Raw genomic sequence first — 26677 nt, forward strand, 5'->3', positions numbered from 1 at the left:
TAAGAGCTTGGAGGACTGTAACCCTCACAGTCTCACCTTTTTCTGGGCATCATCTGGGAGCATGAACATTAATTCACTGCATGTCTCCTCAGGCTTGTCGTCTGACTGGGAGACAAGAAGAGACAAGCTGAACATAGAGCAGAATTTTTACTTGGAAAGATGTGATATTGGAGCTTGAGGAACCTGAGGAAGCCAGACTACAGACTTTGCCTGGGTTAATGAGCCCTGCTAACAGCCTGACAATGTCTCCCAAAGCCCAGCAGTTTGACTGGAGGCAGAGAAAGGAATGCTGTGCCCCAGAAGATGAGGGGAAAAGAAACGAGGACTACAGACCAAGTGAAGGAGACTGTCTCAGGAAAGTGCCCTCTGGTACAATGTAGGGAGCTTTCATTTTTCAGTGGGATCAAATTTATTTTTGTTGAAGTCTGAGGTGGATGGCACCAGAGAAACAAGGAGTCAGCAAGCTGGGTTTTAAGAAACAATAGCATGTATTAACACTTGTTTTACACGCAATTCATAAAAGTTGCGTACATTGGATCAAGCAGGTCCTTGTCACATTTAGCCAACCAGGGAAGCTACAAGCCTAATGCCCCCAGCGAGCCCCCTCCCAGTCTCTGACAGATCACCTGTCAGGAGCTCCAAAGGCTGGAAGCAGGCTGGGCTGCAGACACAGAGCCTTCTGGGGGCAAGTTGGTCGACAGTTGCTTCCAAAGTGTTGGAAAAAGTCATCCAAACCTAACTTTGATAAGAAATACCAAATAATAATTTTGGGGTCCTGCACAGAGGACAATTTAAGCCCTGATCTTCTTCCTCCTTCCCTGTAGAGTTCTCTTCCTCCTCCCAAGGATTGACTCATTACTAGAAGACTGAGGACGGATCTTCATCTCGGTAAAAGGGATGGAGAACTCATGGCCCTTCCATGGCTCCCAGTTCACTCCCTGGGAAAAAAAAAACAAGGAATGCCTTTTATTAAAGCAAGCAGATCGGTGCTAGGAGTTTGCCACTCTCCCTCCACCCCACAAACAGAGATGCTATTGTTCACCAGATTTTAGCTGTAATTGTAATCAGTTTTCCAGACACTCCTAATACAAACTAAATCTGTCTGCTTTGGAACCCAACTGGACTGAGCTGTCTTCAAGCACAAAAATCAGAATGTACAATAAGACACACATCAAGGCATGTACTGAAAGCACTTGCTCTTTTCTCTGTTCCCCTGTGCATCAAGACAGTTCCACCTCCGATATCTCCATCCACACAGGAATCAGGAGGCTGTGAGCTCAAACCCTCTGGATCGAGGGAGAATAACTGAGTAAGATCCGTGAGCTTCCTTATGGATAATTTTCCTTTCACATGAAATGAGTTAAAATAGCCTTGGCAATCTCTTCTGCTGCAGCACCCACCCTCTGTGAGTCTTCCTAAGGCTAGTGAGAAGAGCTGACCATCACACAGAGATGTGCCACTCACCTCACTGTGTTTGCTCTCCCCGTATTTCCCGTTAAGGTTGGCCAAGTGGCAGTTCTTGTACCACCACGCGCCATGGTGTGTCAGAGCACAGTTGCTGAGAGCCACATCATTGTCTCTGTCCCACGTTGTGAACTTCCAGCCATTGTGGTAGGTCATGGCATCCCCTAAGGGAAGGAATTGCAGACATGAATAGGAATAAGGGAGTGCAGTTGCTCGGCTTGAGTGTTTATGTCAGGCAGAACAAAGCAGGCCTGTCAGGGGAAAGGCAACAATGCAGGATGGGGCTGGAGAATAATTTCTAATTGGCTGCTATTAGAGGCCATGTCCAAGGGCTGGGTCCTCTGCTGCTGAAGATGCAGATCTTAGGGCAGCAGGAGATTAAAAAGTAAGTGGAAGACTATGGACACAATGGCAATGGTAAGGATTTGCTAGTGGCAGAAGCCAGCACGAGGATAGATCCTACTGCTGAGCAAACTCCCCTTCTGAACAAAAAAAAAGTTCTCTTTGTATTTCTCAGCTGGGGAGCCCCAGAAGTTGCTCCCCCATGGGCACAGGTTATCTCATGGAACTGCTTCATGCCTGTTCAGCTGGTGTTTCTCTGGGTCACAGAGCAATTCTCTTCCCAGCAAAAGAGCAACTTTCTCCCATCCTCAACAGGAGACAGCCCTGCTCAGTCCTCCTGGGAAGTACAGACATCTCTCCTCAAAACGAGCCACATCCAATCTAACCTGACCTAACAAGCTGCCATGCTACTGGCAAAAACAACATAAAGGCCCCAGCATTTGCTCCCCTGTGTGAAGCAGAGGGAGCACGAGTCACAGGCACTCCTCACCAGCATTGCCTCTGTAATTCCCCACCGACAGCCTGTATCTCTCTCTGCTAGAGGCAACCTGGAAGAAGTCGTAGACAGCGTAGGCAGACTCATTGGCTGTCCGCAGATCCACCCGCAGCTCATAGCGGATGGGGCTGCTGCTTGTGAGATTGTGCAGCTGGTCAAGACCTAGAGGGAAGAAAAAAAAAAAATACTTTTAAAAGGGAAAAGCCTGTTCACCTTTGCAGTCCTGGAATCTCACCCTGTGGCCATTTTGGTTAAATCAGCTATTTCCTGCCTGCCTCCTTCCCTGCTTGATGCTGTCATGACATTTTGCCAAGTTTATGCTGTCTTATCCCATTTTTTTTTTGTCAAGAGATAACATTGTCAGGGAAAAAAAAAAAAAAAAAAGAAGCTTAAAGCAGCATGAGACAGACTGTGCAACATTATTTTTCCAATTATTTTTTCCAATTATTTTTTCCAACATTCAAAGACCCTTGCTCCAAAAACCTTGACCTATTTAGGGCTGGATTCTCTGATCCAAGCAGAGCTAGCTAACAAAAATGACAGCACACTAGGTTTTGCACAATACCATAGATTTTACATTTTCATCAGTGTAATTTCTTTATTTCTCCTCTTATAGGAGCATGCAATTTCCAGAATATGGCTTGCTCTGGGACCACTCCAAACCTCAAACTTGTCAGTGGAAAGACTTAGCAAGCCTTTACAGATCCTCAGTGTTTCATTAGCACTTCCAGGGAAGACACAAAAGCTGACAGGTGAAGACTGAAGGCTCAGCAGGGCCTGGGTATTTCAACATTTAGGTGCTTCTACAACGCTAATCTTCAGCTCTTCGCCAGTAACACCCTTGTACTGTACCAAGCCAAAATTCCCCAGTGGGATTTCCGAAGCCTTCCACATAATTTTTCCAACGTTTGTAGAAATCCAGCTCGCCTGTGTTCCGCCTCTGAAACACCTGCAAAGCAAGAATTGCTGAGTGAGAGTTCACAGCAGGCTGAGGAGAGACAAACAGTATTGGGGTGAGAAATCCTCATTGTGATTCAAATACACTCTGAAAGGTGAAGTGTTCAGGAACAGACAAGTCTAGCTAATGGTATGCTGCAGCTGATCAGGGTACACATGCATTCGTTTTCATTTTCTGACTCCAAAGAATCAAATACTCACTAAGGTTGAAAAACACCTCTAAGATCAGCTGGTCCAACCTTTAACCCAGCACTGCCAAGTCCCCCACTAAACCATGTCACCAAGCACTACATCCGCATGTTTTATGAAGACCTCTCCATAGACTCAGTGACCTCAGATCCCCAGTGACTCAGCTACTTTTCCTGAATAGCTTGTTCCAATACTTCACAATCCTTTCAGTGAAGAATTTTTTCCTAATAGCCAACCTACACTGCCTTGGCACAATTTAAGGCCATTTCTTCTTGTCTTCTCACTTAGCGCTTGGGAAAAGAGACCCATCTCCATCTTGCTATACCCTCCTTTAAGGTAATTGTAGAGCGAAAAAACACCTGGGGTGAATACTTAGTTGTACAAATTGTACAATTTACTTTTCCACTAATCCCTGCAGGCAAGGATCCTGCAAATCCCCACCTGATCTCAACACTTGGGCAAATCAGGCTTATGGACAAGATACAGAGGTACCTTTAGGTTTCTAAACTTCACCAGAATCAGCAGAACTTGGGCAGTAACACACAATTTGTTTCAGTGGTGAAAATCACTTATCAGTGAAAATAAAAATTGAAGAAGGGAATGAAGATTTTTTATTTGGTCATTTAGGGAGAATCTCAGATTCATTATTTCACCCTTATACAAATTCTTCACCTCAAAGTGCCTGTGTTCTCCCTCCAGCTTCCCTTGAGTGACTCACTTGTGTGGTCACAGTCCGGGTGCAGACTCACAGTACTAGCATTTAAAACATTACCATCAGCTGAACTGCATTAACTGTCCATACATGTAACCTTACACTGTGGTCAAGATGAGATAACCTAGCTTAGTCAATTTATTACAAAAGATCTTTAAGATGAGTTGTACTAACTTGTCTTTGCCCCAACTGGCAAGAGGCAGCATGTTAAACTGCCATAACTCAGTGATTACCCTCAATCAGCAACAATATAAGCCTCGAGTCACACTCATGAACAAGTAATGAAGAGTCCAGCATCCCCCGTCAAGCTTTTGAGCCACTCAGCCTCTCACAGCTTTTCTACTGTCTGTCTGAGAGTTATCCATCAACATCCACCTCCCTTCCTAAAACATTGCTACTCCATCAAGGCAGGAGCTGAAACACAGCAGGGCAGCAGAGGAAAAAGCATCAGCTAAGCCCAGTATGAGGTTCACTTGACCATATTCATTTAAAAAATAAAAATAAATCAGAGAAGCACTCACTATCCACCCGCCTCCATCAGTGGTCATGTCACAGTACACCTGCATTGGCCTGCTGCTGTCTCCATTGAGGTAAATGGTGTACGTGCCGCTCAGGGCATCTCCATTCTGCTGTATCTGGCTGCAGTCTGCTGGATATGGGTAGAGGAAGCTAACTGGGAGAAGAGAGAGGGCAAGACAGAACATCAGCAAGGTAGGCCATAAAGCTGGAGCAGGCATCTCACACCCTTAGGAATCTCCTACAGACAATGGTTCTGGATGAGAAGAAAAGGAAGTGCCCAGCTGCACCAGCAGGTAGCTGCAGGCAGCCTTCCCCACTGCTTGGGAGTTGGCACATGGATGGGGCCACCAGAGGCTGCAAGAGATGCCGTCTTGGGTCACAGTGAGAGCAGGACAAGGAGCCCTTGCCTGTGATGGTGGGAATGCCAGTAATCAGGGAGTTTATTTTCTCTGCATCTCACAACCCGTCCACAATTGGCAGCCTCTGTGAGGACTGGCATGGTACAAGAGACTCCCACATCAAGCTGGCGTGAGATTTTGTTTGATTTGCTGTCATCCTGGTGCACATATCCTGATCTCTGAAAACAACCCAGGCAGCTGCCCAATGCTACAACAGTACTTATATAACTGCACCCTATTATTAAGAGAACGGTGCAGAACAATCCCTAGCTTATAATCTCTTCTGCCTGCTGGCAGCTCACCAGGAGGCTTTGTCCTGCCCTTGGCCAGCAAGGTTTGCCAGCAGCACTGACCAATGTGGGCAATCTCCACTTGCTCCATCCTGTTGTGTTCTCAAGCCTCCAGATGGTGTGGCTTAGAACAGACAATCAGCCAGAAGACAAGCTGTTGACTCACTAGATGGCTTGCTTCTAATCACATAGTTTCCCAGTGTATCTGTAGAACAGGAACTCCATCCCTGACCTTTACCATAAAACATAACAGCTGCAGAGCCCAGGGGAAAGTGCAACACCAAGGCCCGATCCTACCTGTTGAGAAGGTACTGTTTGTCTTTCTGCTCTGGCGATCTCCCTTATAGGCCATCACAAAAATGGTATATTTTGCTCCTTGTTCCAGTCCTTCCAGCACAAACCGTTGTTCTCTAGGACCCAGCTGCACTGCCTGCCAAATAAAACAACTGAAGATCAACCCAAGTTTGAATAGCATTTAGCTTTTCTGGACTACAGTGCCTCACACTCTGTATCTATTTATGGGCTTTTCTTGTAGAGTTCAGACAGGCACACACTGGCTGCATACCCTTGAGATGTGGAGTCCATTTCCTCAGAAGGAAAAATTGGAGCAGGGTCTCAAGAAACACTGTTACGACACTATTACTTTATCCCTGCTGAGTGCTACTCTTCCATGTTAGAAAAGCAAACTGAAGTAGCAAACCTGTTCTCTTCACCCTGAACATCTGTTGGGAAGAGGCACTGCACCGTCATGAAGTCCCTCCACAGCTTCTACTCCTGAAAGCCTTAGGTTCTGCCTCCCCAGGCTATGGATAGCATAGATTCCCCCTCAACATTGTTTCCCTGTTGTCCATACACCCACGAGATCCAACTGGCAGAGCCTATAACCACAGGGGTTATCTCAGAGGGTTTGGCAGGGCTGAGGAATTCACCATACCTTGCTGGTGCCATCTGGACCCTGGTAGGTCAGAGAATAGCCATCAATCTGTGCTGCAGGAGGAGTCCAGGTAACTACACCAGTAGACTGAGTCACATCTGATACACGCAGGTTCTTGGGAGGATCAATCTCTATTGAAAAAGAAATGAAGATTCAAGTCCCTTTGCATAAAGGAAAGACAGCAACTCCATCATAGAGCCTGAGCAGAACTTTCAATGCCTGATCCTGTTACCTGGGAACTACAGAAGTTACTTGGTGAAGCTCATGGCTAGCAAGAAGCAGCCTAGACCAACCATGGCAAGGTCTGTTATAGATCAGACTTGGTGCTTTGCAGCCCTGCAACTGGCTCAACTGTACAGGGACTCCCAGGGTCTGGGAGCCCCTGATCCACCTGCCTGAGAAGCCCGAGAAAAAGGCAGTTCACAGCAAGTGTCAAAAAGCATCTGTCTTATGAGGTAACCACAACAGGGGTCCAGTGCTTCCCTAATGATAAAAGCAAATTTCTAAAGCTCAGCTAGTAGTAACACTAATGGAAGCAGCCTCTCACTAATTTTCACCCTATGCTTGCTATATTCTGGTGTTTGGGGAATCTCTTATAGAAAACAGCAGTAGGTTCTTATGGACTTCCATGTTTTAGAGAGAGGTTACTTGGTGGGCAGTGCAGGCCTTGAGGGAAGAGTGCTCCAACCCTGAAGCATGCCTGAGTTTATGGCAAACTACAACTGAGTAATTCAGCACAATTCCCTGTTCCTCTGTAGATCTCTGTGGTTGACAATGGGCATACCATTTAACTTGCCCTTTGATTCAGTTCTTGTCTCTATAAACCAGGCAAGGTCTTTCAGACCTTGAAGAGCATTAGGAGGACAATGGTAACAAGGATTATAATGCAACAATGAAATATTAGACTTGTGAGAAGGCCAGAGATGAAGACAAGGCCAAGCCATGTCTTTTTTAGATAAACAAGAAGAGCAGAGCAGTGTGGCTTCTCTGGATTCCGTGTACATAGGATTACCACTTAACAAACATATAAAAACAGAAGAAATCAAAACACCAAATACAACAAAGTGACAGAACTCTGAAGTCACACATGTTGTTCAAAACACAAGCTATCCATTATAATTGAAAATAGCTATTCAATAGGTTCCTGAGTGAAGCATTAGGTCATTGTTAGTGAACTCATGCTTGGTATGGGAGACTACTACACAATTGCTTTAAATGAAATGACTCAGAAATCCTCTTAGAGGTGCTCATTATATGTACACCTCCTGTTGGACAGAAGAGGGAGCTAAAAGGTATCAAATCCATTAGAAAAAACAAGTGGTGGGAAGTGCAGCCTTAGAGACAGTCCTCAGATTTGACAGTGCTATTCCTAAAGGCCGGCAATTTCCACGGCTTAAGGATATTACTGCAAATAGCTCCCTGCTACAGCTTGTTTTAATGATAGGGAATAAGCAACCATCACCTAGAGTTAAGAAATGTATTTTTTTCATCAGAAGTTGGACTGTTTTATCAGGTGTCATTTTATTTGGAAATACATCACTACGAGGAAAAATGTGTGCAGATATATCAAAAATATCCCTACTGATGCTAAATGCATTCCCTCTCTGGGCAGTTTCACTTCTTGTGAAATTTCTATATGCATCCATTTTCATTCTAGTTGAAAAAAAAAAAAAAAAAAAAAAAAACAGTTTGCTGAAACTCTCCTTGAGTTTCTTCATTTGTCCCCATCAGCTGCCCTCAACCTCTGTAAGCACTGGGGAACTGTCTGGCAACTTGCCCCAAATCTAAGCTTTATCTGTTCTATCTCACACCAGCTTGACTCAGAAGCTAAAAAAATGTATGTTAGCAAGGCCAGTGGATATGGAGTGACCCTGAAATATTCCCAGAACACCATAATCCTTATGGCTGACTGAACAGGACAGATTTAAGCCTGTTTCGCAGTCTCCTAGGACCAGCCTAGGGTCATGAGTCAGGCCATTATTTTTAACTGTCCCTGAATCTAAGACATTTTAACTTTCGGATGTTAAACCTCTGTTACTGTTAGGCTCGATAGCAGCATGCAAAGCACTGCACACTTTTGATTAAGGACAAGTGAAATAAGGTCAGTACTCAGCTGTCACAACTCCTGTGTTATGACATCTGCCTCTTCTGTTGCAGCCTGTAATAGTCTCTGCTATACCAGGCTATAATCACACACTTATCTCCAGAATGGGTTTACCACTGTGGATCTTCATTACCCACTAATGCAATTGGAGACCACAAACCGTAAAATAACAAGAGAGTGGGGCTCTACCCTGTTCCTCTTCCCTTCCACCCACAGTTACCTGTCAGTACATCCGTGCTTGCCCTCTTGCTCTGTTTGCTTCCCAACTCTGCCCAGAGATGGATGGTATACTTCATGCCTGCATTTAGTCCTGTCAGAGTTGTAATGCTCTTGGCTTTCCCCACTTCCATTTCCTTGGTGTCCCCATCAGCAGAAGTGTAGCTCACCATATACCTATCTATGGGAGCTTCGACGCTATCCCAAGAGATGGTGGCTGAGTCCTCTGTCACTTGGTCTGCTACCAGATTCTTTGGGCTGTCCATTTCTAAGAAATAAAGTGTGAAATATAAAGCATGAGTAACTGAAAGACATACACGTTGCTCTTTAAAGCTCTTGCTTTCTAAATACCCATGATATAGATGGTGTACACCATGTCTGGTTTCAAGTTAATCAGGGTCATAAGACCTGTGTCCTGCCCCGTCTATCCCCCATTCCCAGGAAGCTGCCAGTCAGTCAGTCTTCAGCCTAGCTAAGCAGCCAATTCCTGTGAGCAAAAGCCTTCATTATATTAAATGAATTACTGATATTTAAGAGACTTCTTCTGGGCTCAGACAATTCTCTACCTTTTCAAGTTATAGAAGATGAGTAAAATGGGATCATTCCCTTCCAAGTCCGGATTCACAGGTAAACACTTTTCTTATTAGTGGCAGTAGTTGAACCACCTTAAGTTTGAGCAGGGTTCAACAGCAGCAATATACACTGCCAGGCAGCACTCAGCCACACCTGGACACCAAAATCAGCAGGCAGTGCTGGTAAGTGAGGACCACAGTGCTTTACTAAAGCACAATGCAGCTTCTGCTGCTCTGATAGTTTCTGAACAGACCAGTTCAGTTATTAGTTCCTATAAGCAATTAGCATTTTTCCTCTTGACTCAAGGAGCAACACCATTTCTATCTGAAGCTTTCTATCTTAAGGTGCTGGGAACATGGATGTTTTCTCATCATAGGTGACCACAAGATGAACTGCTGTCTAGCATATGCTCTGCAACAAGCCAGAAGGAAATGGGCCAGAAACAGAGATCACCTTTGCATCACAGTGTTGTGTAGTACCACAGAGATTCTCCTGAGATACCTGTCACTGCCTCAGTGCTGGTCCTCTTGCTCTGCCGGGTTCCCTTCTCTGCCCAGAGGTAGATGACATATTTAGTGCCAGGTTTCAGTTCTATCAGAGTTGTGGCAGCCTTGTTCTTCCCCACTTCTATCTCCTCAGTGTCACCATCAGCAGAGGTGTAGTTCAGCATGTACCTATCTATGGGAGCGTGGACCCTGTCCCAGGAGATAGTGGCTGTCCTCTCTGTCACTTGATCAGTCACCAGGTGAGCGGGACTGTCAATATCTGCAGAGTGAAAAAGTTAAAAACACAAGTTGTCACAGTCTGGCTGTGCTGAGCCACCAGGAGACTCCTGGAGGAGACTCCAGGAGTACCCACCTACAGGACTTCCACCCCCCCCCCCCCCCCCCAAAAAAAAAAAAAGCAGTGAAACTGCCTTGGGAGAGGCTTATTCAGCATTAAGGCAAAGCTGGGCTGTCACTTATGCTCTTAATTCACCCTTGTTCTCTTACCTGTCACAGCCTCAGTGCTGGCCCTCTTGCTCTGTTGTTCTCCCTTTTCTGCCCAGACACGAATCACATACTCCATGCCCGTCTTCAGTCCTGCTAAGATGGTGACATTCTTGTCTTTCTCCACTTCTCTCTCCTCTGTATACCCATCAGCCGATGTGTAACTCACTCTGTATCTGTCTATTGAAGCCAGGACTTTGTTCCAGGAAACAGTAATTGCATCCTCTGTCACTTGGTTAGTCAACAGCTTAGTTGGGCTGTCGATTTCTATAAGCAGAAATAGTTATAAGAAGTTTTAGTATAGCACTGTGGTGATCACAATGGTCTAAAACAGTCGATGGAAACTGCTCCTGCACGGCCACATGGCTGGCTGAACCATAAGAACTGTGCAAAACAGTGCTTCAAGGAGTTCCCCAATCGAGCTGCAGATGCAGCTGCAAGCACCCCTGCAATTAAAGCTCCCTGCCACCAGAGGACAGTGACCAAATGTCCTGTTCAGGAGATTTGATTCCTGACATGATTCTTACCTTATGACATGATACCAATACATTTGCTTTTCCTTTTTAAGGAACCCTGTTATGACCGTGAAAAACCTGTATGAGCCCACAGCACAGCTGGGCAAGGTCACAAGAGTCACCCAGCGAACAGCTTAGAGGTGGCTTATGGCATTTTTAAGACAAGGCATAAATTACACATTCCAGTTACAAGGCTTTAGCTTTGGCTGTGTTTCGGTGCTCTCACTACTGACAGTAACTGGTCCATAACAGGACTCAAAAAAGAAGAACCTTCTCCTAAGCTGGAGACCTGTTCAGCCACACAGGTAAAAATGACATGATTTTTTTGCCTTATTAAAAACCCATGCAATGCAGAAGCTGTACTGAAACATTAATAAATTGAGTTTGAAATTCAAACCTAGCTCCCTCCTGCTGCTGCTGCTACAACTTACCTGTCACAGCTCTGGTGCTGGCCTTCTTGCTCCTCTGGGGACCCTTCTCTGCCCAGATGTGGATGATATATTCCATGCCTGGCTTCAGATCCAGTAAGGTGATGATGCTGTTTTCACTGCCCACCTCTATTTCCTTGATGTCCCCATCATCTGAAGTGTATCTCACCATGTACCTGTCTATGGGAGCCTCCACTTTATTCCATGAGACAGTGGCTGTATCCTCTGACACTCGGTCTGTCACCACATTGGTTGGGCTATCAATTCCTGGGAGAACATTTTGAAACAAAGGATTAGGAAACTCCATGCAAGTTAATCCACAGATATACCTGTCATAGCATGGACACGTTTCCTTCATTTTGCCTTGCTGCTCTAACCAGTTTTAACGGTCATCCAGGCTCCTCCTACAGCCCCTCAAGAAAGAAAGGTATCCATAAGGATCCAGAATAGTCAGGGTAGGAAGAAACCAAGATTTTTCCGCCTTCTAGATGAAACAATCTATTACTTTCTGTAGGAAGATCTTACAGTCCTCTTACCTCACTTTCTTTGGGTAATGATTCTAGCACTACCTCTGTGCCTGCCCTTCTCACAGCACTCATCCTTTCTGGGTCTCTGGTGTCAGCCATTTGTTGCTTCTTCCTTTCTGCCTACCCTGCAAACCTGTCTCTCAGACTCCCCCAGACTACTGCTATTTTAGGTGATGTTTAGTGTTGGCTCTTGCAATAACTGGTATTTGTTCTAGTCCTAAATTTCAGAGGTTATATAAGAAAATGAACAGGATTCATTGTGATTTTTTTTTCAAGTTTTCCTGCCCCCACGTTTGTGAAGAACAGCTTGAAAACATGAGCAAAGGGCACTCATAGAATCATGCCATCATAGAATACCCTGAGTTGAAAGGGACCCACAAGGATCATTAACCTTAACCTATAGGAGTTTCAAATAAACAGAATCTATGTGCAAGAAGCACAGCCTTAAAATGACAGTGGAGAGGCTGTAGGTTTTGTTGTCTTACATCAATTTATTTTTAATGGAACAATTTACTCAGGAATGTCAGGCCTGATTTGGTATTTTCCAGTCTTTGGATGCCGCTCGCCCTCCCTTTTGTAAGAAAATCGATTTTCAGAGTTTCCAGTGTTTTACAGGTAGAATGAGACTTCAAAATTCTTCAGACTCCCTTTTGCAATACAGTAACTACCCCATAAACATTCTGCCATGTTTTTGAAGAGTTTGAAGCATCAAAGAACCAACAGATTTTCGAGACCTGCTTAAAAGTCTGGAATGACTGTGCTGCCATTTATAGGAAAAATATCCACTACTGTTCAGTCACAGCCTGGTGAACAGAAAAATAATGCTGGAGCCAGGGAATACAAGAAGGAAGAAGAACTTACCTTTTTTATTGCTCCTGAGCTCAGAGGCCAGACAAATCACCAGCAGCCAATGTCTGCAAAGCAGTCATCAGCAGCAGCTATACACAGACTGGAAATTGTGCGCTAGGTCTCAGCAAGACTAAATTGTCAATGGTCTGGGTAGGGAAGGCATGAACAAGCAAACTCAGAGTTACTGCTGGGCCTGGCTCTGAGCTCATTTCAAGTTAAGGGTAAAGATACCATAGGTTTAAAACCAAGGCAGAAGACTGAGCTAAGACTAGGTTTAGTGTTTAACAAACAACATAGACAAGCTTAAACAACACATAAGTACCCCCGCCTGACTGCAGTATGCATAAAGAAAACAGCCAACTGAGTACCTTTCGCAGCCTTGAACTGTCCCTGAACCCTGTAGTAACATCATTAGCATTAAAGAAACTTCCCACCTACCAGTCTTGCCACTCACTGAGGATGGTTTCCCCTCTTTACCATCTTTCACAGGTATGACAGTGACCTCGTACTCCGTGCCAGGTTTCAGGCCTAATAAGAGCAAAAGGGAGCATTACCAACAAGTAGGAAAGACAGAATTTTTTCTTAAACAAAGCTATTTTGTTTAGTCTACACAATTCTACACAAGTCTACAACAAAAGTTTGCAGCAGAGATCAAAGTAAAACGTGGATTTCTATCTAAACTTCCATTCATCTTGAGAATGCCTTGGTGGCACTCCAGTCTTGCCATTAGGGTTTACATTGACCACAGTAAGTGAGGACTTCCCTAACATCCGTATTCCCAGCTCTGAAATAGAAAATGTTTTATTTCTGACAAGAACAGAATTAAAGCTGAATACCTTGAAACCTGTTATCCGTATGGCACAGAAACTTTCTCCTTGTGGAGGTACCCGTTATTATGGGATAGGGGAATCCCAGTAGATCTTACTCTGGCCTACAGTGGTCAGAAGGTGAAGGAGAACACTTGAGAGAGAATTGTCTCAGGACTATGACCAAAATCAATCACTCCTACCACTTCTCCCTGTCCTTGTCCAATTTGGAATAGTCACAAGTACTCACCAGTCACAATGTGTCTGCTCTTGGGGTCACTGCTTTTGGGTACCACAACCTGCTTCTCATCCATCTCCACCAGGGACCTGAACTTCAGCTTGTAATAATCCACATCCATTGGTGGGTTCTCCCACTCCACTTCTAGGGAGTGCTCCATCTCCTCTGCCATCCAGATGGCACTGGGTGCTGACAGGACTGGAAAGCACAAAGCAGAGTGCCCGGAGGAAGCAGCATCAGCATCAGAAAGTGACTATAAGGTCCTCCTCCCTCCCCAGTTGCCTTCTCTTAGACCCGAGACATTTTCCTCAGCGAAACTGAAAAGCTACATCGGTACAGCACAACATGTTTTTAAAAAGGCTTAGTTTTATCCATGAGACAGAAAGCTCTTGAGTTGGCATGTTATCATCTCCCACCTATTGTGCTAGGGGAAAAAAAAAAAAAAGAAAAAGTCAAAATAACCCAACTTCTCACTTTTGGCCAAGGGCAGGCAGCCAGCATGCCATGAGCTGCTAATAAAATAGCATTTCATTTCTAGAGAGACTGCTTCAAATACAGTCTTTCCATACACAACCTCCTGTTCTCAGTAACATCAGGTTCATTCAGTCCTGGAAAGAGACTATGAGGAAAACTTACTGCTGCAGGCATGTTTGGCAGATGTGTACATAGAAACTATGTCCTCCCTACTCTGAAGTGTCTTCTTCATCCAGTCAAACAGTACGCTAGTCTTAATAACATGCTGCCTTTTTGCTTGCTTTTATTTCTGCTCCTTGCAGGGGGCAACATCATGGATTCCCTGAAATTCAGAGGTGTCAACGCCAGTCCAATTTGGACAAGACAAAAGGAGAGAGGAAACTTGCAATACTTTCAGCTCCAGCAACACAGATCTAGAGAGAGATTCTCCAGAAGAAAACAACAGAAAACTGTGACTGGGATTGGGAAGAGAAACTGCTCTTCAGCATTCAGACAGGACACTGAAAACCTGCAAAGTCAAACCATTTGCTCTAGTTGCTTGAAACTAAATTTAAAGATCTACAGATCTTGACCCTGAAGAAAAAGACTGTCAGGTCCTACCTGTGCTTGCTTCTAGATGCTTGGGCTCACTGGTAATCCCCTTCTTTACATGACGTAGTGTGACATTGTATGTGGTGCTGGGGTGGAGACCCACAATATCATAGCTGAGCCGCTCTTTGGGCACATGGACTTGTTTCACCAACATCTCATGTTCTACTGGGTAATAGCTAATGAGGTAATTATCCACATCAATCACTTGGTCCCAGCTGACAGTCAGGGAGTCCTCTGTGGAGTTCAGCAGGCGCAGGTTCTGAGGAGCAAGCACTAGAAGAGAAAGAAAGCATCCATCTGTAGAGCAAACATTCACCTCCTTGTCTGTCTGAATGAGAAAGTCACTATTTAATTATTCCTTTTATGGACTGGAAAATAATTCCTGGACTGTACAAAACCCAGGAGATGGGCAGAGAAGCTCCTGGCCTGAAGTGAAAGGGATCATCAGACAGATTCACTCTGAGGTGAATTAGGAGGATGCGTGGCTGTGGGACATGCCAGAAATCCATCTTGCATTCTGCTTGCACTCGTCAATCTGCCTCCTTCTGGCAGCTTCTCCCCCGGAAGCAGACTGAGGCCCTAATGGCCTAAGTGAGCAGGAAACAAGCAGCACATTTATAGATTGAGTGCTGGGCTGAGAGTGCACACAGCACTCATCAGGAACCCTGCTCTGCTGGGAGTGGCCAGGAGTCCCTCTTCATTTTCCTTCCAGCTTTTTCTGATTATGGCATCAAACACAGACTTCTTGATTAAACTAGTACTGTGCTGAGATACCAAACAACTTTTTTTTTTTTTTATAGGATACTCTCATTCTCCTCTCTCTCTCCTTCAGCTGCTACACATAGGTAGGTTTGTACTTTAACCTGTTTTCTCCTTTCCCTCATTCAGAAATGTTTTCCAGGCAATTCTTGAAGATATGGACCACTCAGCAATCCTTGAGCACAATCCCAGCAGGAACTTGGAGAGAAATATGGTGACTCCAGGTTTGGCTTGCCTGTGGGATTAGCCCAGTTCTTCTCAGGGAGGGAAAAAGGGAAACTCAGAATGAAAGAAAGGAGGCAGAAATAACTCACAAGCTTTTCTTACCCTGGGAGCAGTCAGGGCCAAAGAAGCCCTCATGGCAGTAGCACTCTCCTGTGTCACAAAACCCATTGCCACTGCAGTCCCCGGGACATCGTTTCTCACTGCAGTCCTCTCCGGTGAACTCCTCATAGCACTGGCAGACCCCTCTGGCTCTGTCACAGATCCCATTGCCACTGCAGTTCTCAGGACAGAGCTGCTGGCTGCAATCCTCACCAAAATAGGGCTCATCACAGACACACTTCCCACCATCACAGCGCCCACGGCCGTGGCAGCGGCAGGTGGGGCGGGAGCAGTCACTGCCCTCCCAGCCCTCGGAGCACTTACAGCTGCACGTCTCGTACAGGAATGTCCCGTGGCCGCTGCAGGGAGAGATGCCTGGCCAGAGCACCAGGACAGCATGCAGGTGAAAGAAAAAAAAAATAAAAAGGAAAAAAGTTAGGAACAGAGCAATGAGAAGGTGCATTCAAGGCCACTAAAGGGAAAGCTTAATTATCATGGGAAAACATGGGCTGGAAAGACCTGAAGGCATCACATGGGCCACCTGCCCCTCGTCCAAAGGTGACCACCTCCACTGTTGTCTTTCCCAGTGCATTTGTCCAGGGTCAGCAGCAGTGCAGATTCCACAAACACACCAAACAATAAACTAGAAAGCTTTTCACAGCCTCTAACCTCAATCTTCCTGGTTGTCAGTGAAGCTCACCACTTCTCACCACTGTTACTGTAAAGATGGAGAGCACATTATTCCTATCTGCTATAAGTCTTTTTTTGTTTGTTTGTTTGTTTCATGTATCCAAGGACTTAGCACTTCTCCCTGCATCCATTCCTCAAACAACACCAGTTTGTTAAATCCTTTCTTAGAGGCCATGCTGAATAAGCCTGGGATTGCAGGCAGAGCCAGTGGCTGCCACAAAACATCAGCACCAGAAACTCTGCTCCTCTTTTAGTCAGGTATCAAAGAAGAAATAAAGCTAATGATTTTCAACAACTGAAAAATTCTGGAGGCAGAAATGAGAAAGGAAAGACGGTAACAAAAAGGGCCTTCTCCATCTTCTACTCCAAAATTCCTCCATTGAATCCTCCCATCTACATGCCTGGGGAGATTTCCCTTGCACTGGTTTCAGAAATGGTGCATACTAATGCATTTTGGGACCTCGGTATTTCTTTTCACATCGCAGAACCCCAAGCACCACTTCATCCACAGGACTCAAGCATTTCACTCACAGGGAACCTCCATAACCCCTTACAGATGAATTCCAGTCCCCAGATCTCTGAGGAAAAAAAGCTATATGTGGGAAGAAAAACAAACAAACAAACAGATACTGCAATTGTTAGGTACCTTGGCTTCCCCCACAGCACTTCTGAGGGCTGCAGACTTCTCTCAGCTCTACCACTTGTTTCTCTAGCTTCTCCATCCTCTCAAGCAGACCTTTGATGTGGGCCAGAGTTTCACAGTCCCCTTTGGGTTTGTGCACATGGATGTTGTGCCTAAAGATGATATTCTGCTCTTTGTTTTCCTCAGTCTCCCCAGGATCTAGCTGCACCTCACTGTTGTCCACATGCTGCAATGGATCTGCCTCCACCTTGATCTGAGAAGACGTTGGCAAGTCAATCTTGTAGGAGTGGCTGAAGGATATTCGTTGACCATTGCTGGTGCAGTTGTCAGAGGCAGGAAGTTGAACGGCAGATGTCTGAACAGCACAGCACAGCAATACCCCAACTAGGAAGGCAAACCAGCTCTGGAAATCCATCCAGCAGGTTTTCAGAGGAAGCACTGATCCCTGAAACAGCACAGCTACTTTCAAAAAGAAGAAAATGTAAGAAATGTGGTCAGAAAGATGGATTTCATGATTATTATTATTTTTTAAGACAACTTCTCGACTTTGTCCTGATTCAGAACTAGGTTGGTCAGCACCTCGAAAAGAGTCATGCTTCTAGAACTCCTGACTAGGAGCTTTAAACTTGCAATTCTCACATGACAACATTATAGTCCTCTGCAATTATTATTTACACCATAGCTCTTCCCACCCGACTACAATTACAACAGCCACTGTATCAGTTTCCTAGTTGTGGTCCAAATTACCAATTGGCAGGTCATGGTAAGTGATCTCCAGCAGCACCTCAGCTCTCATGGTTTTCAACTAGAAGCTTGACAACTATGGTGATGCTGTGCCCAGTAAAAATTCAGAGAGCTGTCATTTATCTTTCAATATAACAAGTAGAGCACTTTCTGAGGTCAGCTAAGAGCAGTGGGAACTGGGATAAAATATATGGCTGATTGCAGCTGGAAAATGACTCATGCCCATCTGCACTGCAGCATCAAACATCCATGTCCTCCTCCCGACATCCACAGCCTGTGGTTCTCCAAATGTACCACCTTCAGCACAGGGCCTGACAACACCGTGCGCTGACCTGACACAGTGCCAGCCCTTTGTCTTAGAGTCCCCATCTCTGCTTCTGCCTGCTGAAGACAGAAAAGAGGCTTCTGTGGAGCTGAGGACACCTGCTTTGGAGAGGCAGGACTGACAGTTTTGCATCACCTCACCTCATTAAGTCTCTCAAAATGCTCACTTTTGGTACAGCTGTCCTGAGAGACATCTGAACTGGCTACCTGCAGCTCCAAGCTGTCGTGTTGATTACCTCTGACTTAGTCCATGACTTCAAAAAAGCCCTTTAGATTATTGGGTTTTAGCTGTGGGACTCAAATGATGCATGAAATGAAACCCAGCCTCCTCACCCAATATAGTGCAGAGCCTACACTGTTACCTGGACTGGGGGAATTCAAACATTTCCTCCATTTTAAATTGACTTGTTAGTAATTTGTGTACCTGAACACTGGCTCTGCTTGGGGAACTTGAAGTTTATTTTGCTTTGACTCAATATCTGATGTGTTATCTCAGCAATGGCAAGGCTCATTTAGAAGCTACTAGAGCAACTCTTAATAACACGGTGAGGATAAGTTGTAAACCCATTTGTTTTCCTGTACTTTTATTTCAAAAATATTCTTTCTTTCCTACCCCGCAGATGTACATAGGAAGAGCTTTTTTTTCAGGCTGATTAAATATCAGAACTAAGGCTTAAAAATAATTACTGTTGAACTGCATTGACATTTAAAAGTCAAAAGCGAAGTCCAAACATTTAGGGTAAAGTCTTCAGCAAGAACATAACTGTTTGCTGTAAAACTTTTATGTTGTTAACCACAGAAGAATTTTGGAGTTCAGAAAGGAATACCTTCTACACAAGAATCACAGGAAGGGAGAAACTGAACAAACATTGGGTGGAAGGATAAACTGTAAAATTAGAAGTCTAAATTTAAATTTATTTGTTAGCTTATTCCACATTACAACCTGAATTTTGGCATTAATGGTGTCAGTCTGTACAGAAAGTGATATATCCTTGGTTAAAAGCTTTGAATTTCATCTCACAGGATGCAAAACCAAAATGCCACCATATGCGACTTAGTAAGCAGTCATGTTATTCAGTGCACAAGCAGAAGAAAAAAAAAAAAAACTTTAAGTGCTAAATTAGGTAGTGTGACAACTAGAAAACATTTGGCCAATATGTATCCATAGTAACAGCACATCTGAATCCAGACAATAGCGATCTCCCAGATAATACTTTTTGAAGTAACAGCAGACTTCACTCCTAAAAAAACATACAGAACACTAAGTTTTCAGCTCCTCTGCTGTTCCTACTATAATTATGTTTCTGAAAGTCACCAGGTCCTCAATTATGATAAAAGCAAACCGTTTCTGTGAAATATCCCTGTATGTGCCTTTCATTTGGAAAAATCACTACCATTAGGTCCACATCCACCATTGTACAGGAAGGTCTTCTTCATGCTCAGAAACATGAGGCTTTGGTTACTAAAAACAGACCAAAACACTACCACTATCATATTATGCACGTAGACCACTACAGCACTACCTCATTTCCCTCCAAGCAAAATTACTGACATCCAACAAAATAGAGCACGGATTTCAAGACTTTCTTAATTTTCTTGTATGAATTATATATAATAAAGGCATCACCCCTGCTTCTCATTCCCAAGGAGCAGTTTGTTTTTTTTTTCCCTCCATTCAGCATGTATTTTACTACATTTAACTTACTGTTAGAGAAAAGGAGGGTTGACAAAGGATATGTTGCCCTGCTGAGGCAGGGCTTCTTCCCTATATCCTTCTTCTTTATTTCCAGAACTATGGACGTGAGGACCCTGAATCCAATCCCACCCCCCCAAGTACACACAAAATCCCTTCTCTCAGCACGGAGTCCTGAATACCATCCGAGGTTACATCATGATATCATTACAAATTAGGGCTTCCTGAAAACCACCAACTGATCTCAGATTTTCCTGGGGCTGGAGATCATTCAAGAGGAAAAACTCCTGAACGTAAGCATTTCTGTTAAGCATAATGAAAGAGAAGGACAGCTATTTTGGCTTCATTATCTTGTAATAAGGAGATTTTCCCCTGCTGTTAAAGAGTGGGTTTAACTGACTCGTTGTGGAGAATATCGCGTCATATATGTAGCTAGTGATAATGGGGGACTAAGGAACGGAAGAATTTAGGAAAGAATGCCTAGCAGTCAGACCTATTAGGCTACACAACATTCTCCCAAGGAAATGGATGGAAGAAGCTCTGCTCACATCTTTTTAACCTTCATAGAAGAAAGCAGAGGATAACCAAAGCTGGAGAGGACCTACAGTACTTCTGAGGAAGACTTCAACAATCTAAGTCTGTAAGGCTTTTTCCACCCTACACGTCAGTGCTTGAAGGTTTGGGGTACATACCTTTGCAGTATGAACTTCTGGGGACAATGCATGACTGGATGCTGGTCCAATCAAGGCAGGAGTTGATAAAGACCCAGGTGTGAATACTAGAAGCATGTCACCCAGGTGGCGTGGATGGAGATGGGACAGAGGAGAGAAAGAGAACTTGTAGTCAGCGCAGAAAGGACATGCAGGTCCAGGACAGCCCTGGGGCTGCAGAAGGAAGAGAGAGGCAGAAACAATTAATAAGATCAAGGACTGAGCAATGTGGGGAACTAACCGTGCTGGAGGATGATTAAAGAGCTGTCCCCAGAAGAGACGACCATGGAGAAATAAAACCAGTATTACCAGGGACCAGGAGGCCTAGTCCATCAGCAGAAGGAATACATGTGTATGGACACAGCGAGAGTTATGCAAAGCAACAATAAAAGCAATATGAATTAAAGCTGAAGGAAAACAGCCAGAAAAAAAAGGAGCCGTGGGCTGAGACCTGAGCTTTTTAAGTACCAAGGGCCAATGTATCAGGCTATTTTTTGTGCACAGCATTTTGCAAGCTTGAGCTAGAGCAGAAGTTGCCAAGTTGTACCACAGTACTGGAAACATAGGAGGTGGCAGTTTCGTAATTGCTGAGTTAGAAAAGCAGGCACATCTAACCATCCTAAAGCCAGGGGAGGTTTCCTGAAGAACACAAGAGGAGTAACAGATACTCTGCGACACAAATCCTTTTGCAATGTCTGATAAGCAAGGTGTACCAACTCTTCACACGTGAATGACAGATTGCTTCCAAAATGGTACATACTCATTAGAAAGGGCAGAGAAGCTTACCAGTGTTTTCACATTTACTGGTTAGGATAAATGTGCATTTTGTAACAAATTCCCTAGCTCTCTTCTCTGTTAGATCAGTAGTTCCCAGCTTAAGGCAGTTGGCTTTTCATGAGGAAAATCTTTGTTTTGTTGCATGTATAGTTCAAAAATGTTGTAACACCTGTATTTAATCAATTTTACCTATCCACAGAATGTCTTTCATATATATGTGTGTGTGTATATATATATACATAGATACACATATAACCAGTATATACAATAAAGTGGTATTATTGTGGAAACAGTAGTCTATTTCATTTTATGTGGTAAAGACCTTCTACTGAATTGACTTCCACATGGAGTCTGTGAAGAGGTACATTAGAAAGCACAGAAGGAGATTTTAGGTGAGAAAGTACGAAGCAATCATTTAGAATGTTTGTTGCAATTATAACATGTAAATGTAATCAAATTCCAGAAAGACCTGCTGTATGAAAGGGCTTTTAAAACAATCGCTATGACACAGAAATGAGAGCCAAAAATGGAAATTGCCAGGAACAAGCATTCTAAAATAACTAGTTTGTAGGTTAAAGCCTGCTTCCAATAAAGCCAATGGCAAAACTCCCATTTCTTTCAGCAGGTTTCATACCACTGGAAGAGACAGCCTGTTAAACCTTAATCCCTTCAGCCAGGAGTGACACTAACTACTGCTCCATACACTACATGTTTTGCAGTAATAATACATCCCCATAACATAGGGTTGTTGATGTTTGTGTGAGGCTTTCAAACCTTTAGAGTACACGTACTACAGATGGATTTTTCATTCAGAAACAACAAGAATGTCAGAGGTTAAAAAATAAAACACTTCTCTTACCTTTCAAGTACTTTCAGTTGCCTTTTACAGAGCTCTTCTGATGTATCTGCAACTTGCAGAGCTGATCTGGGCAAGCTGAAAGCTCACAGAGATCTCTTCTCTTCCCAGCCCAGCTGCAAACCACTCCACTGCTCTCTGCAGTGAATTTAAGTCCCCACGCTCCAAATTAAAGGAACCAATAAGGTCTCTGGGTGTTTCCTTCCCACATACTGCCTAGGGAACTGCCTCGGGGGTTTGGGAGGGATCCCCCACTCAGTGTTGTCCATCCTACCAGCAGAAAGAAGCTCATCCTATTCATTGTATGCTCCACCTCACACAGAAAGCCCTTCCAGACCTGTACATGTGGGAAAAAACACCTCAGCACTGCTGTGAAGACCCACATGTTCAAAAGCAATTTTGAAGAACAAGAGGTGTGAAATTCATGTATAGTCAACACCAAGAGCAAAAGCATAACACTTTTAAAAAGCAGCAATACTCAAATAAAAATTACAGTTATCATAGCATAACAGAAGGGTTGGAAGGGACATTAGAAATCACCTGCTTCTGCAATGGCCAGGACCACCTCCCACCAGACAAGGTAGCCCAAAGCCCCATCTAACCTGGCCTTAAACACTTTAGCCCCAGGGATGGGACATCCACAGCTTTTCTGGGCAGCCTGTGCCAGTGCCTCACTGCCCTTCAAGTGAAGAATTTCCCTTATTACTAAGGTGCCCAGAAGATAATCATAAGCACCTGTGTTATACAGACATGTTTTTAGATAAAAATCTATCCAAGGACTCTGACCAGTTACTTTACGTCTCTGTAAGCAGAAACTATCTGTAAAAAACTCGAGATGGTAAGGACTATCTATACACATGAAGATTTTAGCCACGGATGGACAGGGTGTGAAGTAAGACACATTTTCTTGCATTAAAATAAAACACCATAAACTCTCCAGGAAGCTTTGCACTTTCTCCAAACCCTAACCCTAGGCAGTGAGTAGCTCCATTACACACCCCACACAGAAAGCCCACCAAAAAGACCCAAAACTACCCAAAACCAAAAGGCTTTTGGTACACTTCATCCTTCTTTGGCAGACCCTTCCCCACCCCACTCACACAGCGGGTCTGCACTTTTCTCTCTCCAACCACTAACCCAAATTCATGTTTGAACCATAACCCAGTCCCTAACCCTAGGCAGTGACCAGCTCCAACACACATCCTACCTAGTGATCCCACCAAAAGAGACCACAACTCAAAGCTTCTGCTATTCCTCAGCCTTCTTTGGCAGACCCTTCTCAACATGGTATTCTTTCAAGGGACCTCATTCTCCCACCTGCACAGCTTGTTAGGTGCTGATTGCACTGTTTGATGCTATAGAGAGACCTGAGAAAGGCTTTAGCTTTGGATGAAATAATAATTCTCCTTCTCCTGCTCTTCGTGTTCCTTGCTTATCTGGACCATCTAACAAGCATGCAGACACCTGAGGGAAATATGACAAAATACTAAATAAGAAAATATGTGGTCTAATATGCAAATGCCCTTTGATCACGTCTGCCCCCTTTATTAATTTTCACTGCCTATACACTACAGATTGATTTTACCATCTGGAAAGATGCGGAAATAGGAAATTATACACATTATAATCAGGGAATAAGTCTTGAATCTTTCTCCCTGCAAACACCAGAAACCTGTTTCCATGCCAGTCACACATCTTTCCTCTATGCCAGTTTAATTCTCTGTGTAACATATATCAGTGGTATCAGCTGAGCACATTCACAGGGCAGAAACCTTCAGGTCAGTTAACAGGTTGGCTGTGTTATAAATGAAGTCTCAACTCAATCTGAATCTAGTAATATTTATACTTATAAACGGTATAAAAGCTATAAAAGGCAAGTAAACAGCGCTGAGTGTGTGGGGAGTCTACGCTCCACCAACACGCACACACGAATATCAAACATTCTAAATATACAGAACATTGCTTTTACATACTAAACCCGAGTACACCTATACAATCATAAAAGGTAACAAACAATCCTTTAAGTTCCATGACTTAAGAGTCTCCGTTTTCCATTGCTTTTCTTGATTACAAACAACAGTCTCCATTTTCCATCCCTTTTGAACAGTATGTCTTGATTTAAGTTGTCAAGCAACTTGATCTTCGGGCCTTACATATCCCGTTCCTTCTGGATTGAAGAAGAGCGTATCCATCTCCTTTTCAAGGCCAATGGGGCCTGGGTCAAAAGGCGCGTCCAGGTCACCAGGAGATGTAACAGCAAAAGCCTTCGATGGCTGTAGCAGCAGAGGGGCCCATGGCATGGCAGTCAGATCAGTGAAGGAGCCCGCAGCTCCCTCATTGTCTGGCAAACCACACGTTTCTGACTGTGGTCCCACAGGGCTCTTTAAGGCCTCAGAGACTGCTCGCCAGGTGCCGAGCAATCCCGGCACTACCTTGTCGTTTTTCGTAGCAGAGTCCCACACCTTGACCTCAATTTGGTCCCATATTTCAGGATCATAAACTGTCTGATTGTTAGTAAGGAGAATAAGCTGTAAGGTTACCAGGACAGTCTTTGTTTCTAAGGTCGTATGATTCCCCATAATGCGCAACTGCTTACCAGCGAGGGGCAGTTGTGTGCGCGGGTCTGCTTCTCTCAGCTTGAGCTTCTTCCCAGCTCCAGTGCGCCCATTTCCAGCGACTGTCAGTACGAGCTTCTCTGAGCAGTTTGCTGAGTGTGGCCGAACCTATCTTCATGAGGCGATCAGTGTGCCTGTTCCCGTCCTGGTCTCCATTCTGCTAGCCTGTTCCTCTTCATTCCTTCTTTCTCCTTTATTGATGACATAACTTCATCACATCGAGTTGCCTTTTTTTATCTCGAGGACAGGCTCTCCTCTTATGCCCTTCTCCCCACAGCAGTCCTTTTCAAAACAACTTTTCATTGGTCAAACAACTTTGCATATAACAGCAACGGCAAACACCCAGAAACTTCCATGCCTTATCGGCTGGAGAACAAGCAACCCTGAGACTGCATGGAGTCTCCTGAATCACCCTTCCTTTGTTCCCTTTATATTCCTGATGGCCTCATCGTTAAGAGTCTGATGTCACCATCAACCACGGGGCTTTCCGACCCCCATGGCCACACTCCCAAATCTCCCCCTTCTTTATTAATAGCAACCACTTTCTCGACACGAATTACCGACACGAATTACTCCATATATAACAAAATGTTGGGGCTGCGGCTTTTTGAAGTGTTTCTGACACTATAAACGTTAGGTGTGGGGTTCTGAGTATTTTGAGTAGGTGTTTCTGTCCAAGCGTTGGGGGTGCGTGTTTCTGTCGCAGGATGCTGGGGGTGTCTCTACAAAATGGCGCCCGGGGGAGAGTAGTCTGAATTGGGTTGTGGGGCCGTGCCCCACCCCACCCATTGGACTCAGCGCGCCGGCCGTGAGTCTGTCTCAAGGCGCCGCGGGGCCACGAGCATCCGCCGGGGCGGGGGGAGGCCGAGGGAGCTTCCCCGCCCCCGCTTCTCCTGCCCAGGCCGGCCCTGCGCGGCGCCCCCCCTTGCTGGTGGCTCACCCGCCCGCGCGGGCGGGGCCCTGCTGGGGCCGCGGGCGGCCCTTCCCTCAGACCTTCCCCGAGGCGGGGCCGGCGGGTGACGGGCACCCCGTGGGTGGCCTCGGCGGTGAGCTTCCCCCGGACGGCACTATGGGTGCCAGGAGGGTATATAAAGCCCCGCGCTGCGGCTGCCTTTAGGTCAGGGCGAGGTGCCCAGCGTGCACCGCGCCGCATGCTAATGAGGGCACGCCCCTTTCCCGGCGAGCGGGGGGCTCGCAGTGCCGTGGGGCGCTGCCGGCTGCTGGGCACCGCCAGCGAGCCCTGTGGGGCCGGCACCCACCCGTGACCGGCTGCGGGGTATCGCTGCTCCCCTAAAACCTACAAAACCCACCAGGGGTGACACAAACCCAAGCACACCTGGCTCTGCCTCCGCCAGGGCCCCCTGCACCTCAGGTCTGCCTTACGGGGTAGAAGCGACCTGATGCTGGGATGGACCCCACACGTGTGTGGACCCCACAGGGGGCCCTGGGATGGGTGCTTGTAGGGCAGTCCTGCTGTGAGGTCCGTACCCCGCCTGCTTTGTGGCACTAAGCACTTTTTGCTGCCTTCCCCCCCCTTTTGGGTTGGTTTAAATGGGCTGAGCAGTAGGCAACGCTCACCTGGAGCCTTAAACATCCTACACCTTCTCGGGATTGTATGTCAGGGCTGTTATATATGAAGTCTCAACTTAATCGTAATTTAGTAATATTTATAAAAGGAATATTTATAAAAGGTATAAAAGGCAAGGAAACAGTGCTGGGTGTGCAGGGAGTCTATGCTCCACCAACACGCACACATGAACATTTTTTTTTTATATTTCTGATGGCCTCATTGTTAAGAGTCTGATGTTACCATCAACCACAGGGCTTGCTGACCCCCATGGCCACACTCCCAAATCTCCCTCTTCTTTATTAATATCAACCAACTTCTCGACTTGAATTACCACTCCATATATAACAACAGCTGCATTGCT

At 45.1% G+C, this 26677-nt stretch overlaps 1 protein-coding gene across 1 annotated transcript; it reads right to left on the reverse strand.

Moving 5' to 3' along the window:
- Window positions 1–539: 539 nt before the first annotated feature.
- On the reverse strand, window positions 540–17442 carry TNN (tenascin N; the record flags this gene model as incomplete). Its single annotated transcript, XM_082765730.1, has 16 exons — window positions 540–938; window positions 1465–1628; window positions 2297–2464; window positions 3155–3251; window positions 4682–4833; window positions 5665–5797; window positions 6302–6432; window positions 8626–8889; window positions 9696–9959; window positions 10187–10450; window positions 11130–11393; window positions 12941–13030; window positions 13559–13744; window positions 14621–14884; window positions 15698–16069; window positions 17031–17442. 16 exons carry the CDS (start codon window positions 17440–17442, stop codon window positions 792–794), a joined length of 3372 nt encoding a protein of 1123 aa, XP_082621856.1. The 3' UTR covers window positions 540–791.
- Window positions 17443–26677: the final 9235 nt, after the last annotated feature.

The sequence above is a fragment of the Aythya marila genome (genome assembly GCF_965140915.1).
Source record: "Aythya marila genome assembly, chromosome: 8".
Taxonomy (NCBI): Eukaryota; Metazoa; Chordata; class Aves; order Anseriformes; family Anatidae; genus Aythya; species Aythya marila.